This window comes from Trachurus trachurus (assembly GCF_905171665.1).
Source record: "Trachurus trachurus genome assembly, chromosome: 21".
In the NCBI taxonomy this organism is placed as follows: Eukaryota; Metazoa; Chordata; class Actinopteri; order Carangiformes; family Carangidae; genus Trachurus; species Trachurus trachurus.
In genome coordinates this window covers 29,043,988-29,056,310 of record NC_139899.1, presented here as the reverse complement: position 1 = coordinate 29,056,310, position 12,323 = coordinate 29,043,988, and the positions used below count along the sequence as shown (strand labels likewise).

The 12,323-nt window shown below is 46.9% G+C and overlaps 2 protein-coding genes across 2 annotated transcripts; both read left to right on the top strand.

The window, feature by feature from the left end:
* Nucleotides 1-1,430: 1,430 nt before the first annotated feature.
* On the top strand, nt 1,431-2,670 carry LOC311004693 (trace amine-associated receptor 13c-like; the record flags this gene model as incomplete). Its single annotated transcript, XM_083996865.1, has 2 exons — nt 1,431-1,606; nt 1,854-2,670. The coding sequence occupies 2 exons, from the start codon at nt 1,431-1,433 to the stop codon at nt 2,668-2,670; spliced, it is 993 nt and encodes a 330-aa protein (XP_083852991.1).
* Nucleotides 2,671-7,974: 5,304 nt separating this feature from the next.
* On the top strand, nt 7,975-9,201 carry LOC311004692 (trace amine-associated receptor 13c-like; the record flags this gene model as incomplete). The annotated part of the gene is made up of 2 exons (XM_083996864.1): nt 7,975-8,150; nt 8,385-9,201. 2 exons carry the CDS (start codon nt 7,975-7,977, stop codon nt 9,199-9,201), a joined length of 993 nt encoding a protein of 330 aa, XP_083852990.1.
* Between the last annotated feature and the right edge of the window lie 3,122 nt (nt 9,202-12,323).

The window sequence follows — 12,323 nt, the reverse complement described above, 5'->3', positions numbered from 1 at the left end:
CAGAAAAGCCTGTCGTCGGAAGCAGCAGCAGCAACCCCAGCTTCTCCTCCAACCCACCTGCCCAATGGAGACAAGCCCCTTCTGGGGGTCCCGCCTGGCACGGGGGGGGGGGGACCCCTCTCCGTTCTGCGGGCTAACAGAGCAGCACAGGCCTCGTCCAGGCCTGTTAGCCGCTTTCCTGTCCCTGCTCTGCTGCAATCACCACCTGTGCCAGCTGAGCCGCAGCTGCCTCTAGTCCCTTCTCTGGCTGTGTCGCACCCTCCACGTCCCCTACCTGCTGTGCGGCAGTCATCAGCCCAGTCCGTGAAGCCCCTGCAGCCCAGCTGCCCAGTCCCGGCCTCTCAGCAGCTCAGCTCCTCTGCCTCTCAACAGCCCACAGTCCTGCCATGTGCCTCGTTGGTGGTCCGGTCGACTCATGCTCCCCGTGCTTCGTTGGTGGTCAGGCCACCTCCAGAGCTGAAGCATTCTCGGGCGGCACTCCAGTTCCGGCGTAGGGGGTCCCGGCGGATGCCACTAGTGTTCCCCTTGTCCAGCTGGCCGAGTGTCCGGCCCCTGTTTCCAGTGTCGAGCCTGCAGAGTGCCTGGCTCCTGTTTCCTGTGTCCGGCCAGAGGCCCATCTGGTGTCGAGCAGTTGGCGTGCTCAACCCGTTTCCAGCGTCCAGCAGGAGGCCAGTTGGGCCCCCGCCTCCAGCCGGTGGTCTGCCCGACACCAGTCGGCATCGTCCAGCCAGTTGCCTGCCAGGTTCCTGTCCCCAGTATCCAGCTGCTAGGACAGCTCACCTCTGCCCTTGGACTGCAGTCGGCGGTCCGCCTATCTCTGGGTCGTTGGTGGGCGGTCCGCCTCCCTTCTGGTCTCCAGACCCGCAAGCAGCATCGCCCTCCTGCCGGGCGTCCTGCTCGGACACCGGGCCACCCTCCCAAGTCTCCATGCCCCTCTGCCCAGCATTCCCCTGCCTTCCCTCCCACCAGAAGCTGCCTTCATCAGCTCTTGTTAACCAAGCAGAATACCCTGAGATTGTCACAAAAGCACTGAAAGACCCTGCTTCCATTTCAAACAGATTATCTCTGTGAAGCTGGGTTTTCTGCAGTGACAGCACCAAAACAAGATTACAGAGTACACTGGCCATAAGGAACAAACTTCGGGTGTCGCTGTTTCCAATCACAAACAGCGTGACTTGCTGGTGGTGATAAAAATCGAACATGTTTAGAACCCCTAAAGAGATTACCTAACCATTTCAACTTCCTTGTCGATGTGTGTGCGTGTGTGTGTATGTGGGGGGGGGGGGGGGGGGATATAAATCGATGACGTGTCTGAGAGCTTCAGACGGCTGCAGACAGAGGTCAGCAGCTCCTCAGCTTCTCTTTCTGATGTTCAGTTCAGTTCAGAAAACTTCAGTTCAGTTCAGAAAACTTTGATGTTAATGATAATGATGATGAAAACCCTAGAAGAAGCTGAGCTCTGTTTTCCACAACTCCTCAACTACTCCTGCAGAAGGACCATGCGTCCTCACTCTGTATCTGTGCTCACTTATGTCATACTGCCATCCATCTCTCTGCTCACTGTGACTCTCAACCTGCTGGTCATCGTCTCCATCTCTCACTTCAAGTACAGACACAAACAGTTATTTTATCAAGTGTAGTTATGTTTGTGTGTGTGTGTTTTGATCTGGTTTTATCACCTATAGACGTACATTTCAGTACTGATTTCTGCTTTTATGTTTGGTTCATATCTGTTATATGTGATAATGTGGAGACAGTAATACCCATATAGTCATATATTTTATCAGTACAGGGCAATATTTTGGTGTTCAATCTGCTGTATGTTGCTGTATGTTGCTCTCCTTCTTCTCCAGGCAGCTCCACACTCCCACCAACCTCCTCCTCCTCTCTCTGGCTGTCTCAGATTTCTTCGTGGGCCTCCTCATGTCTTTTCAGATTATCCTCATAGACGGCTGCTGGTTCCTCGGTGACCTCATGTGCAGCCTGTATCATGTCATGAACTACATTATCACCGCTGCCTCAATAGGAACCATGGTGCTCATATCTGTTGACCGCTATGTGGCCATTTGTGATCCCATGCATTACCCCATCAAAGTCACTCAAAAAAGAGTTCAAGTGTGTGTTTGTGTGTGTTGGTTGTGTGCTGCTTTCTGTCACAGTCTGCTGCTGAAAGACAACCTGAAACAACCAGGCAGGTACAACTCCTGCTCTGGAGAGTGTGTGGTTATTATTGATCATGCTGCTGGAGTCGCTGATCTGTTTTTGTCTTTTATTGGTCCTGTCAGTGTCATCATAGTTCTGTACATGAGAGTGTTTGTTGTTGCCGTGTCTCAGGCTCGCGCCATGCGCTCTCACATTGCAGCTGTCACAATCCAGTGTTCAGTCAAAGTAACTGCTGTGAAATCTGAGGTGAAAGCAGCGAGAACTCTGGGCATTGTTATAGTTGTGTTTCTGATTTGTCTCTGCCCATATTTTTGTGTTGCACTCACTGGCCAGGACACCTTACTCAATGCTTCATCTGCTTCCTTTGTAATATGTCTGTTCTATTTCAACTCCTGTCTGAACCCTGTCATCTACGCCTTCTTCTATCCCTGGTTTAGAAAGTCCATCAAACTCATTGTGACACTTCAAATATTGAAGCCTGGCTCCTGTGAGGCCAGGATAGCATAGATAGAGTTGAACCACTGAATCCTGAGATGTCAAAGTCAAATACACATACACTTAAGGATCCTCATCCACACACTGTTGCTATTTTAAATCATGCCAATATGTTGAACAGAGTTGTGTCAGTGACAAAGAAAATTGAAATATGTAGGAAAAATTATTTATTTCATGTAGTGTGATAGGAAAAATTTAGTCTCCATGAGCCAGGTTTCCAATTCTTTGCATTCATATTATATGAGCTCTACTGCATTCATTTTAAAACAGTGACAGGCATCATCAGATACTGTTGTCTTTTCTATGTAAAAGGAAAAAAAAGGAATAGTAAGTGTCATAAATAAACATGCACAACAAGACCCTGTGTTTGTATTTGCCTTGTTTGTGTATTGTGCATTGTGTGTATAATTCACACAATCTTTAGCCCTTTTAAGTAAATGAGGCAAATGTGGAAACTTGTAAAAACCTAATGACCTGACACTTTACTTGACAGGTGGGTGCATAGCACATTCATAAGGCATTTAAGGTGTGCGTAATGCATTCCCGGCGGCTTGAAAAAGTATTCATACATGGGGTTACATTTCTATGGAATAACTGGGATATTATTTTCAAAATAAAAGTCCCCTAATTGCACCTGGAAATAAAAGAACAAAATACCCCTATTTAGCATTTAGAAGCCATCGTTAGTTAGGCTATTAAGACATGGAGTAAATGTGAAAATAATGTTATGTCATGGAACACATCACACAGCAAATGAATGTATCGTTGTCTGATCAATTACATCAACAACACCAGAAACTCTGCTATGTCCATGAATGTCCATTTGTGAGCCTGCAAAATGTGGACATCCAGTGGAATATAAACAAACAGCGCTACAATACAAAGTTGTAAAAAGCTGACAGAGGGTTTTGAGTGTCATCACTGCTGCATTGGTGCATTTTTCCAGTTGAACATCATATTGGTCAAATTACCTTCATTTCTGCTGTTATTGCAGTATTTTGCGGTGGGAGGTTGAACACAAACAATATCCCTGCACAGTCTAATATGTGTGTTCCAGTGTTTGGAGAATATTTCTCTGATCTTTCTGTCTTTCTGCCATTTCCTTCTCTGCTTAAGAAACTCTTAGGCCTCTTAAAACTCCTCTTCCAACTCATCTTAACAGTTTGTCAACTTAGGAGCTCTCTTCAGGGCTAAGATGCTTTGTGAATAACTTTTGTCTTTACAAGGTCCTACTCTTAACTTTAAGGGAAAAGTCTAAGTCTAAGAATTCAAGCAATTCTAAGATTTTTTGGTAACACTTTACTTGAAGGTCTGATCATAAGAGTGACACAGGAGTGACATGTCACAGTCATGAACATGTCATAAACATTATGTCAATGTCATAACATTGTTATTAAGTGTCATTCAGTTAACCCTAACTCTAACACTACAAATCCGGGTGTTATGACATTGACATAATGTTTATGACATGTTCATGACTGTGACATGTCACTCTTATGACAGTGTCATGTCACTCTTATGATCAGACCTTCAAGTAAAGTGTTACTGATTTTTCTTGGGACTATGTGTTTCCACAGAACCACCGGAGCTCCATCTCTTTGCACCAACAGCTGCCTGCACTGCTCCTTCCCCTTTCCCCTGCTGTTAAGCTGGCCTGCCCTCCCTTCCCACCGTCATGATTTGCGTCCCTGTTGTGTTCCTTGTCTTGTGTGGTCAATTCCCTGTGTCTGGTCTTAGTGTTGTGTTCTCTGTAGTTATTTTGAAGTTCTGCGTCCTGTGTGCCTTGGTCTGTCTTTCATTCTCTGTTATGTTCCTGTTTCCTGAGGCCTGTATCACGAAGCGAGCTCAGCCTACCCGGGGTTACTGTCAGCCTATCCAGCTGAATCTATCCACAACACTGTCACTCCGGATCAGCGGTACCACGATGCTGGTTATCAACTCGGTAACTCAACCCCGGCTTGTCTTACTGTGAATCTGTGAACGCGCACGTACAAAGGGCGGATTCAAGGCAGCAGGCCAATCACAACCATGAGCACCGACGCGTCAGAGAAAAGCGAGGTGAGCGCACCGGAGCGCGCACTCCTGTAAGGAAGAAAAAAAAAAAAAAAAAGCCCGCGGCCGTGGCCCGACCCGAGTTATTAAATGTTTAATAAGTGCTGATTAAACTTGTAAATGATGCTGCTCTGGATCCGATTCTTTCCTTATATTTGGATTCTTTTAAACAGTGGCCAAACAACAGAACCATTTTATTATATACTATATATTTTCCATCTTTGCTGAGCATAAGGTTTGTTCTGAATTAAATAAAAGCCTGTTCCATATAGACGCCTGTCTCTATAGACGGGTCCGCTCGGCACACACACACACTCTCAAAAAAAAAATAAAACTATTGCCAGAACTCCGAGCCTACCTCTCGTATGGATAATCAGCGTGATAATCCAACGGATTTGATCTGTCCCGGAAAATCCGTTGTTGTGATAGACTCACGTGTTTTCATAATGTATCATAAAGTGGATACAATCACCGCAACTCTGTCCGGAGCTTTGCTACTTTTATTTCCGTCTCCGTGGTAACAGTAACCCCCGGTACAAGGATTTCAAAATAAGGGCACACTGAGCATCATAAAACATTACAGCCATAACGCTCTTCTCACTATCTGGGCTCCGGTTACCGGTGAAAGGACACGTGTCATTATTCCCGTACAGGTGATTGGCCGGCGGGTGGAGCCTTTTACTGGATTCAGATCAATCCTGAAAGCTACCCTGACACGGAGCAGGTTTGCCGTTCAGAGTAAGTTACTATGGTAACTCACCTCGGTAAGAATGAATCCAGCTTCGTGGTACCGGAAAGCCAGGGTTAACCTTGAAGTTACCTCGCTAAGACAGTAATCCTGCTTCGTGGTACAGGCCTCTGTTCTACTTTGAAGTTGGTGTCTGATTCCTGTCTTCCTGTTAGGTTTTCCGCCTGTTTGATTACCTCATGTGTCACCTGTGTCTGATTGCAGCACCTGTGTCTCATTCTCTCGTGTATATAACCTCTGTGTTGCCCATTGTCTCTTGTCGTGTCATTGTCACTATCCTTGTGGTCATCCTTGTTCCCTGTGTGTTCCTGTTGTCCCTGAGACTATTATTCGGTGAGAATAAAGACCTTTTTGTCCATACCCTGCTCTTGAGTTTGAATTTGGGTCCAGCCCTCACCCTCAACCCTAACAGAATGACGCGACCAAGAAATGACCAACCGGTGCATTCCCCCCACTGCATGATGACGCTCTTTGAGTACTTTGCTCACCTGGCTGAAGAAACGGCCAGGAAGACATCATCTGCCACCGGCTCATCTTCTGGAAAACTCTCCAGAAACGCCTCTCGTCGGAAGCAGCAGCCGCAACCCCAGCTTCTCCTCCATCAACCCACCTGCCCCACGGAGACCAGCCCCTTTTGGGGGTCCCGTCTGTCAGGGGGGGACCCCTTTCCATTCAGCGGGCTAACAGAGCAGCACAGGCCTCGTCTAGGCCTGTTAGCCGCTTTCCTGTCCCTGCTCTGCTGCAACCACCACCTGTGCCAGCTGAGCCGCAGGTGCCTCTTGTCCCTTCTCTGGCTGTGTCGCACCCTCCACGTCCCCTACCTGCTGTGCGGCAGTTCCAGTCCCTGAAGTCCCTGAAGCCCCTGCAGCCCAGCTGCCCGGCCCCGGGCTCTCAGCAGCTCAGCTCCTCGGCCTTTCAACAGCCCACAGCCCTGCCATGTGCCTCGTTGGCGGTCCGGCCGACTCCTGCTCCCCGTGCTTCGTTGGTGTTCAGGCCACCTCCAGAGCTGCAGCATTCTCGGGCGCCACTCCAGTTCCAGCAGACTCCACTCCTGTTCTGGCGTCGGGGGTTCCAGCAGGCACCACTCCGGTTCCGGCATCGGGTGTCCCGGCTGACGCCACTCCTGTTCAGGCAGACTCCACTCCTGTTCCGGTGTCGGGGGTCCCGGTGGACGCCATAAGTGTTCCCCTTGTCCAGTTGGCTGAGTATCCTACTCCTCTTTCCCGTGTCCGGCCGGAGGCCCATCCAGTCCCTGTCTCCAGCCTCCAACTGGTGGTCTGCCCGACACCGGTCGACATCCAGCTGCCAGCACAGCTCACCTCAGTCGGCAGTCCGCCTATCTCTGGGTCGTTGGTGGGCAGTTCGCCTCCCTCCTGGTCTCCAGACCCGCAAGCGACGTCACCCTCCTGCCCTGTCTCCGGAGGGAGCCCGCAAGCAGCATCGCCCTCCTGCTGGGCCTCCAAAAAGGACTCACCAGGGCCGACGTCATCCTGCTTGGACACCGGGCTGACCCCCAGACTCTCTGTGCTCTCCTGCCCGACCTCCGGGCCGTCCCCCAAACTCTGCCCAGCCTCTCCCCAGAATCCCTACGCCCCTCTGCTCGGCCTCCAGGCCTCCCTCCCGAGTCTCCGGGCCCCTCTGCCCAGCATTCCCCATGGTATCGTCATCTTATTGTTGTCCTTGTTTTTTTGTCCTATCCTCTGTGTTGCCCATTGTCTCTTGTCGCGTCATTGTCACTATCCTTGTGGTCATCCTTGTTCCCTGTGTGTTCCTGTCATCCCTGAGACAATTATTCGGTGAGAATAAAGACCTTTTCGTCCATACCCTGCTCATGAGTCTGCATTTGGGTCCAGCCCTCACCCTCAACCCTGACACCCACAAAACAGTCTGTCAACCACTACTCCCATTAAGCTGGCCTGCTCTCCCTGCCTTCCCTCCCACCAGAAGCTGCCTTCATCAGCTCTTGTTAACCAAGCAGAATACCCTGAGATTGTCACAAAAGCACTGAAAGACCCTGCTTCCATTTCAAACAGATTATCTCTATATCTCAATATTGAAAAGACAAATAAATCTGATTGACAAGAGCTGTGACACTGTTTACGTAGAGAAGGTGGTAAACTTCAAATAAAGGCGTGGACTGTTCGTCCACCTCAAGGTGTAACTGTCTGTCTTTACAGCTTGAGCACTTGGTGTGGAAGTTAGTATGCACAGTGACAGCACCAAAACAAGATTACAGAGTACACTGGCCATAAGGAACAAACTTTGGGTGTCGCTGTTTCCCATCACAAACACTGTGACTGGTTGGTGGTGATAAAAATCAAAAATGTTTAGAACCCCTAAAGAGATGACCGAACCATTTCAACTTCCTTTTTGATGTGTGTGTGTGTGTGTGTGTGTGTGTGGGGGGGGGGGGGGGGGGGGGGTATAAATCGATGACGTGTCGTAGAGCTTCAGACGGCTGCAGACAGAGCTCAGCAGCTCCTTAGCTCCTTTTTCTGATGATAATACTAATGATGATGATGAAAACCCCTGAAGAAGCTGAGCTCTGCTTTCCACAACTACTCAACTCCTCCTGCAGGAGGACCATGCGTCCTCACTCTGTGTCTGTGCTCACTTATACCATACTGTCATCCATCTCTCTGCTCACTGTGACTCTCAACCTGCTGGTCATCGTCTCCATCTCCCACTTCAAGTACAGACACAAACAGTTATTTCATCAAGTGTAGTTATGTTTGTGTCCGTGTGTTTTGATCTGGTTTTATCTGCTAGACGTACATTTCAGTGATAATTTCTACTTTTACCTATCTATTATGTGATAATGTGGAGACAGTAATACCCATGATGCTCCTCTTTTAAGTATAGCCATATATTTTATCAGTGTTCAATCCTCTGGATGTTGCTGTATGTTGCTCTCCTTCTTCTCCAGGCAGCTCCACACTCCCACCAACCTCCTCCTCCTCTCTCTGGCTGTCTCAGATTTCTTCGTAGGCCTCCTCATGTCTTTTCAGATTATCCTCATAGACGGCTGCTGGTTCCTCGGCGACTTCATGTGCAGCCTGAATCATGTCATAGACTACATTGTCACCGCTGCCTCAATAGGAACCATGGTGCTCATATCTATTGACCGCTATGTGGCCATTTGTGATCCCATGCATTACCCCATCAAAGTCACTCAAAAAAGAGTTCAAGTGTGCATTTGTGTGTGTTGGTTGTGTTCTGCTTTCTGTCACAGTCTGCTGCTGAAAGACAACCTGAAACAACCAGGCAGGTACAACTCCTGCTCTGGAGAGTGTGTGGTTATTATTGATCACGTTGCTGGAGTCGCTGATCTGTTTTTGTCTTTTATCGGTCCTGTCAGTGTCATCATAGTTCTGTACATGAGAGTGTTTGTTGTTGCCGTGTCTCAGGCTCGTGCCACGCGCTCTCACATTGCAACTGTCACAATCCAGTGTTCAGTCAAAGTAACTGCTGTGAGATCTGAGTTGAAAGCAGCGAGAACTCTGGGCATTGTTATAGTTGTGTTTCTGATTTGTCTCTGCCCATATTTTTGTGTTACACTCACAGGCCAGGACAGCTTACTCAATGCTTCATCTGCTTCCTTTGTAATATGTCTGTTCTATTTCAACTCCTGTTTGAACCCTGTCATCTACGCCTTCTTCTATCCCTGGTTTAGAAAGTCCATCAAACTCATTGTGACACTTCAAATATTGGAGCCTGGCTCCTGTGAGGCCAGGATATCATAGATAGAGTTAAGCAACTGAATCCTGAGATGCATTTAAGTCAAAGTCAAATACACATACACTTAAGGATCCTCATTCACACACTGTTGGTATTTTTAATTCATACCAATATGTTGAACAGAGTTGTGTCAGTGACAAAGAAAATTGAAATATATAGGAAAAATGATTTATTTCATGTAGTGCATTTAAAGCTCCATGAGCCAGGTTTCCAATTCTTTGCATTCATATTATATGAGCTCTACTGCATTCATTTTAAAACAGTGACAGGCATCATCAGATAGTGTAGTCTTTTCTATGTAAAAAAAAAAAAAAAAAAAAGGAATAGTAAGTGTCATAAATAAACATGCACAACAAGACCCTGTGTTTGTATTTGTACTTGCTTTGTTTCTGTATTGTGCATTGTGTATATATATTTCACACAATCTTTAGCCCTTTTTAAGTAAATGAGGCAAATGTGGAAACTTGTAAAAACCTAATGACCTGATGAACTTTTGGTAACACTTAACTTGACAGGTGGGGGCATAGCACATCACGCATTCACAACGGCTTGAATGTCCATTTGTGAGCCTGCAAAATGTGGGCATCCAGTGGAATATAAACAAACAGTGCTACAATACAAAGTTGTAAAAAGCTGACAGAGGGTTTTGAGAGTCATCACTGCTGCATCGGTGCATTTTTCCAGTTGAACATTATAATGGTGCAATTACCTTCATTTCTGCTGTTATTGCGGTACATTTCGTGGTGGGAGGTCAACTAAAAACATTATCCCTGCACAGTCTAATTACTTTCATCTAGTTTTTGGAGAATATTTCTCTGATCTTTTTGTCCATACCCTGCTCACGAGTCTGCATTTCAGTCCAGCCTTCACCCTCAATCCTAAGGCAAGGCAAGGCAATTTTATTTGTATAGCCCGTTTTTACAAACAGTTTGTCTCAAAGGGCTTCACATTAGGGCTTTGACATTTGCCCAAAAAATAATATTCGAACTTCGTTTGTTTATTAATATTAATATTCGAATATATTCGAATATTTATTGATAATATTTTGATCATTAAATGCCTCCAGTAATATCTATATTGGTATAAAAAAGTCGTTTTTCTGTTGTTCTATGTTCTGTCCACCAGAGGGCAGTATATCAATCAATAGACCGAAAAACAGTCAAACTGTTTTTTATTCAGACCTTTACACATAAGCTTAGACAGGTTGTATCCACTGTTCTTATCAAAAATAAATAAAAAATAAGCCAGTCAGGCTAAGTACTGAAAACACAAATAAATAAAAAATAAGCCAGTAAGGCTATGTATTGAAAACATAAAATAAACGCCCACCATATGTATGTATGTTTGTATGTTTGTATAATTAGTATGTATGCATAATTAGTGTGTATAAGTAAATTATTAGTAAAGGTAAATTAAATTAAAACGTAAAGTAAATTATAAATAAATTATATTCATGATTTTGTAACATAAGATATGTTTAGACAAGGATCTTAGCTAGACATATATAAGGAGAGGGGGTGGGAGTTTATAAGTTTTACTTCTTCTCACTCCTTTTCGAATATGCATTCTATTTTTTTCATGTTTAAATGTTTTGTCTTATTCTCTTTTTTTATTACTTTATTTTCATATTCGAAATAAACATTTCAATCAAAAATCAATCAATCAAAATCACCTAATGGGAGCATGTAAAGAATGAAGAGAATTGGCCCTAAAACTGAACCCTGTGGTACACCATATGTAACTCTGCTATACTCCGAATGCTCGTTATTAACATTAACAAATTGAAACCTGTCAGATAAGTATGACTTAAACCATTTTAGGGCAAGTTCTTTAATCCCAATTTCATGGTCTTGTCTCTGTAGAAGGATGCTGTGGTCGATGGTGTCAAATGCAGCACTGAGGTCCAAAAGTACAAGTACAGAGACGAGACCTCTGTCTGAAGCTATAAGAAGATCATTAGAGACTTTGCCCAGTGCTGTTTCAGTGCTATGGTGTTCTCTGAATCCAGATTGGAAAGCTTCAAAGGGCTCGTTACTGTGCAGATGTTCATAACCCTAACAGAATGACGTGACCAAGAAAGGACCCAGCGGACCATTCGCCTCCTCGCATGATGACGCTCTTTGAGTACTTTGCTCACCTGGCTAAAGAAACTGCCAGGAAGACGTCATCTGCCACCGACTCACCTGTCTGATTGCACCACCTGTGTCTCATTCTCTCGTGTATAACCTCTGTGTTGTCCATTGTCTTTTGTCGTGTCATTGTCACTATCCTTGTGGTCATCCTTGTTCCCTGTGTGTTCCTGTTGTCCCTGAGACTATTATTCGGTGAGAATAAAGACCTTTTTGTCCATACCCTGCTCTTGAGTTTGAATTTGGGTCCAGCCTTCACCCTCAACCCTAACAGAATGACGCGACCAAGAAAGGACCCACCGGACCATTCTCCCCACTGCATGATGACGCTCTTTGAGTACTTTGCTCACCTGGCTGAAGAAACGGCCAGGAAGACATCATCTGCCACCGACTCACCTTCTGGAAAACTCTCCAGAAAAGCCTCTCGTCGGAAGCAGCAGCAGCAACCCCAGCTTCTCCTCCATCAACCCACCTGCCCCACGGAGACAAGCCCCTTCTGGGGGTCCCGCCTGGCACGGGGGGGCCCCTTTCCGTTCTGCGGGCTAACAGAGCAGCACAGGCCTAGTTCAGGCCTATTAGCCGCTTTCCTGGCCCTGCTCTGCTGCAACCACCACCTGTGCCAGCTGAGCCGAAACTGGCTCTAGTCCCTTCTCTGGCTGTGTCGCACCCTCCACGTCCCTTACCTGCTGTGCGGCAGTCATCAGCCCAGTCCCTGAAGCCCCTGCAGTCCCTGAAGCTCCTGCAACCCAGCTGCCCGGCCCCGGCCTCTCAGCAGCTCAGCTCCTCGGCTTTTCAACAGCCCACAGCCCTGCCACGTGCTTCGTTGGTGGTCACCTCCAGAGCTGCAGCATTCTCGGGTGCCACTCCAGTTCCGGCGTCACGGGTCCCGGCAGACGCCACAAGTGTTCCCCTTGTCCAGCTGGCCGAGAGTCCGGTCCCTGTTTCCAGTGTCGAGCCTGCAGAGTGCCTGGCTCCTGTTTCCTGTGTCCAGCCAGAGG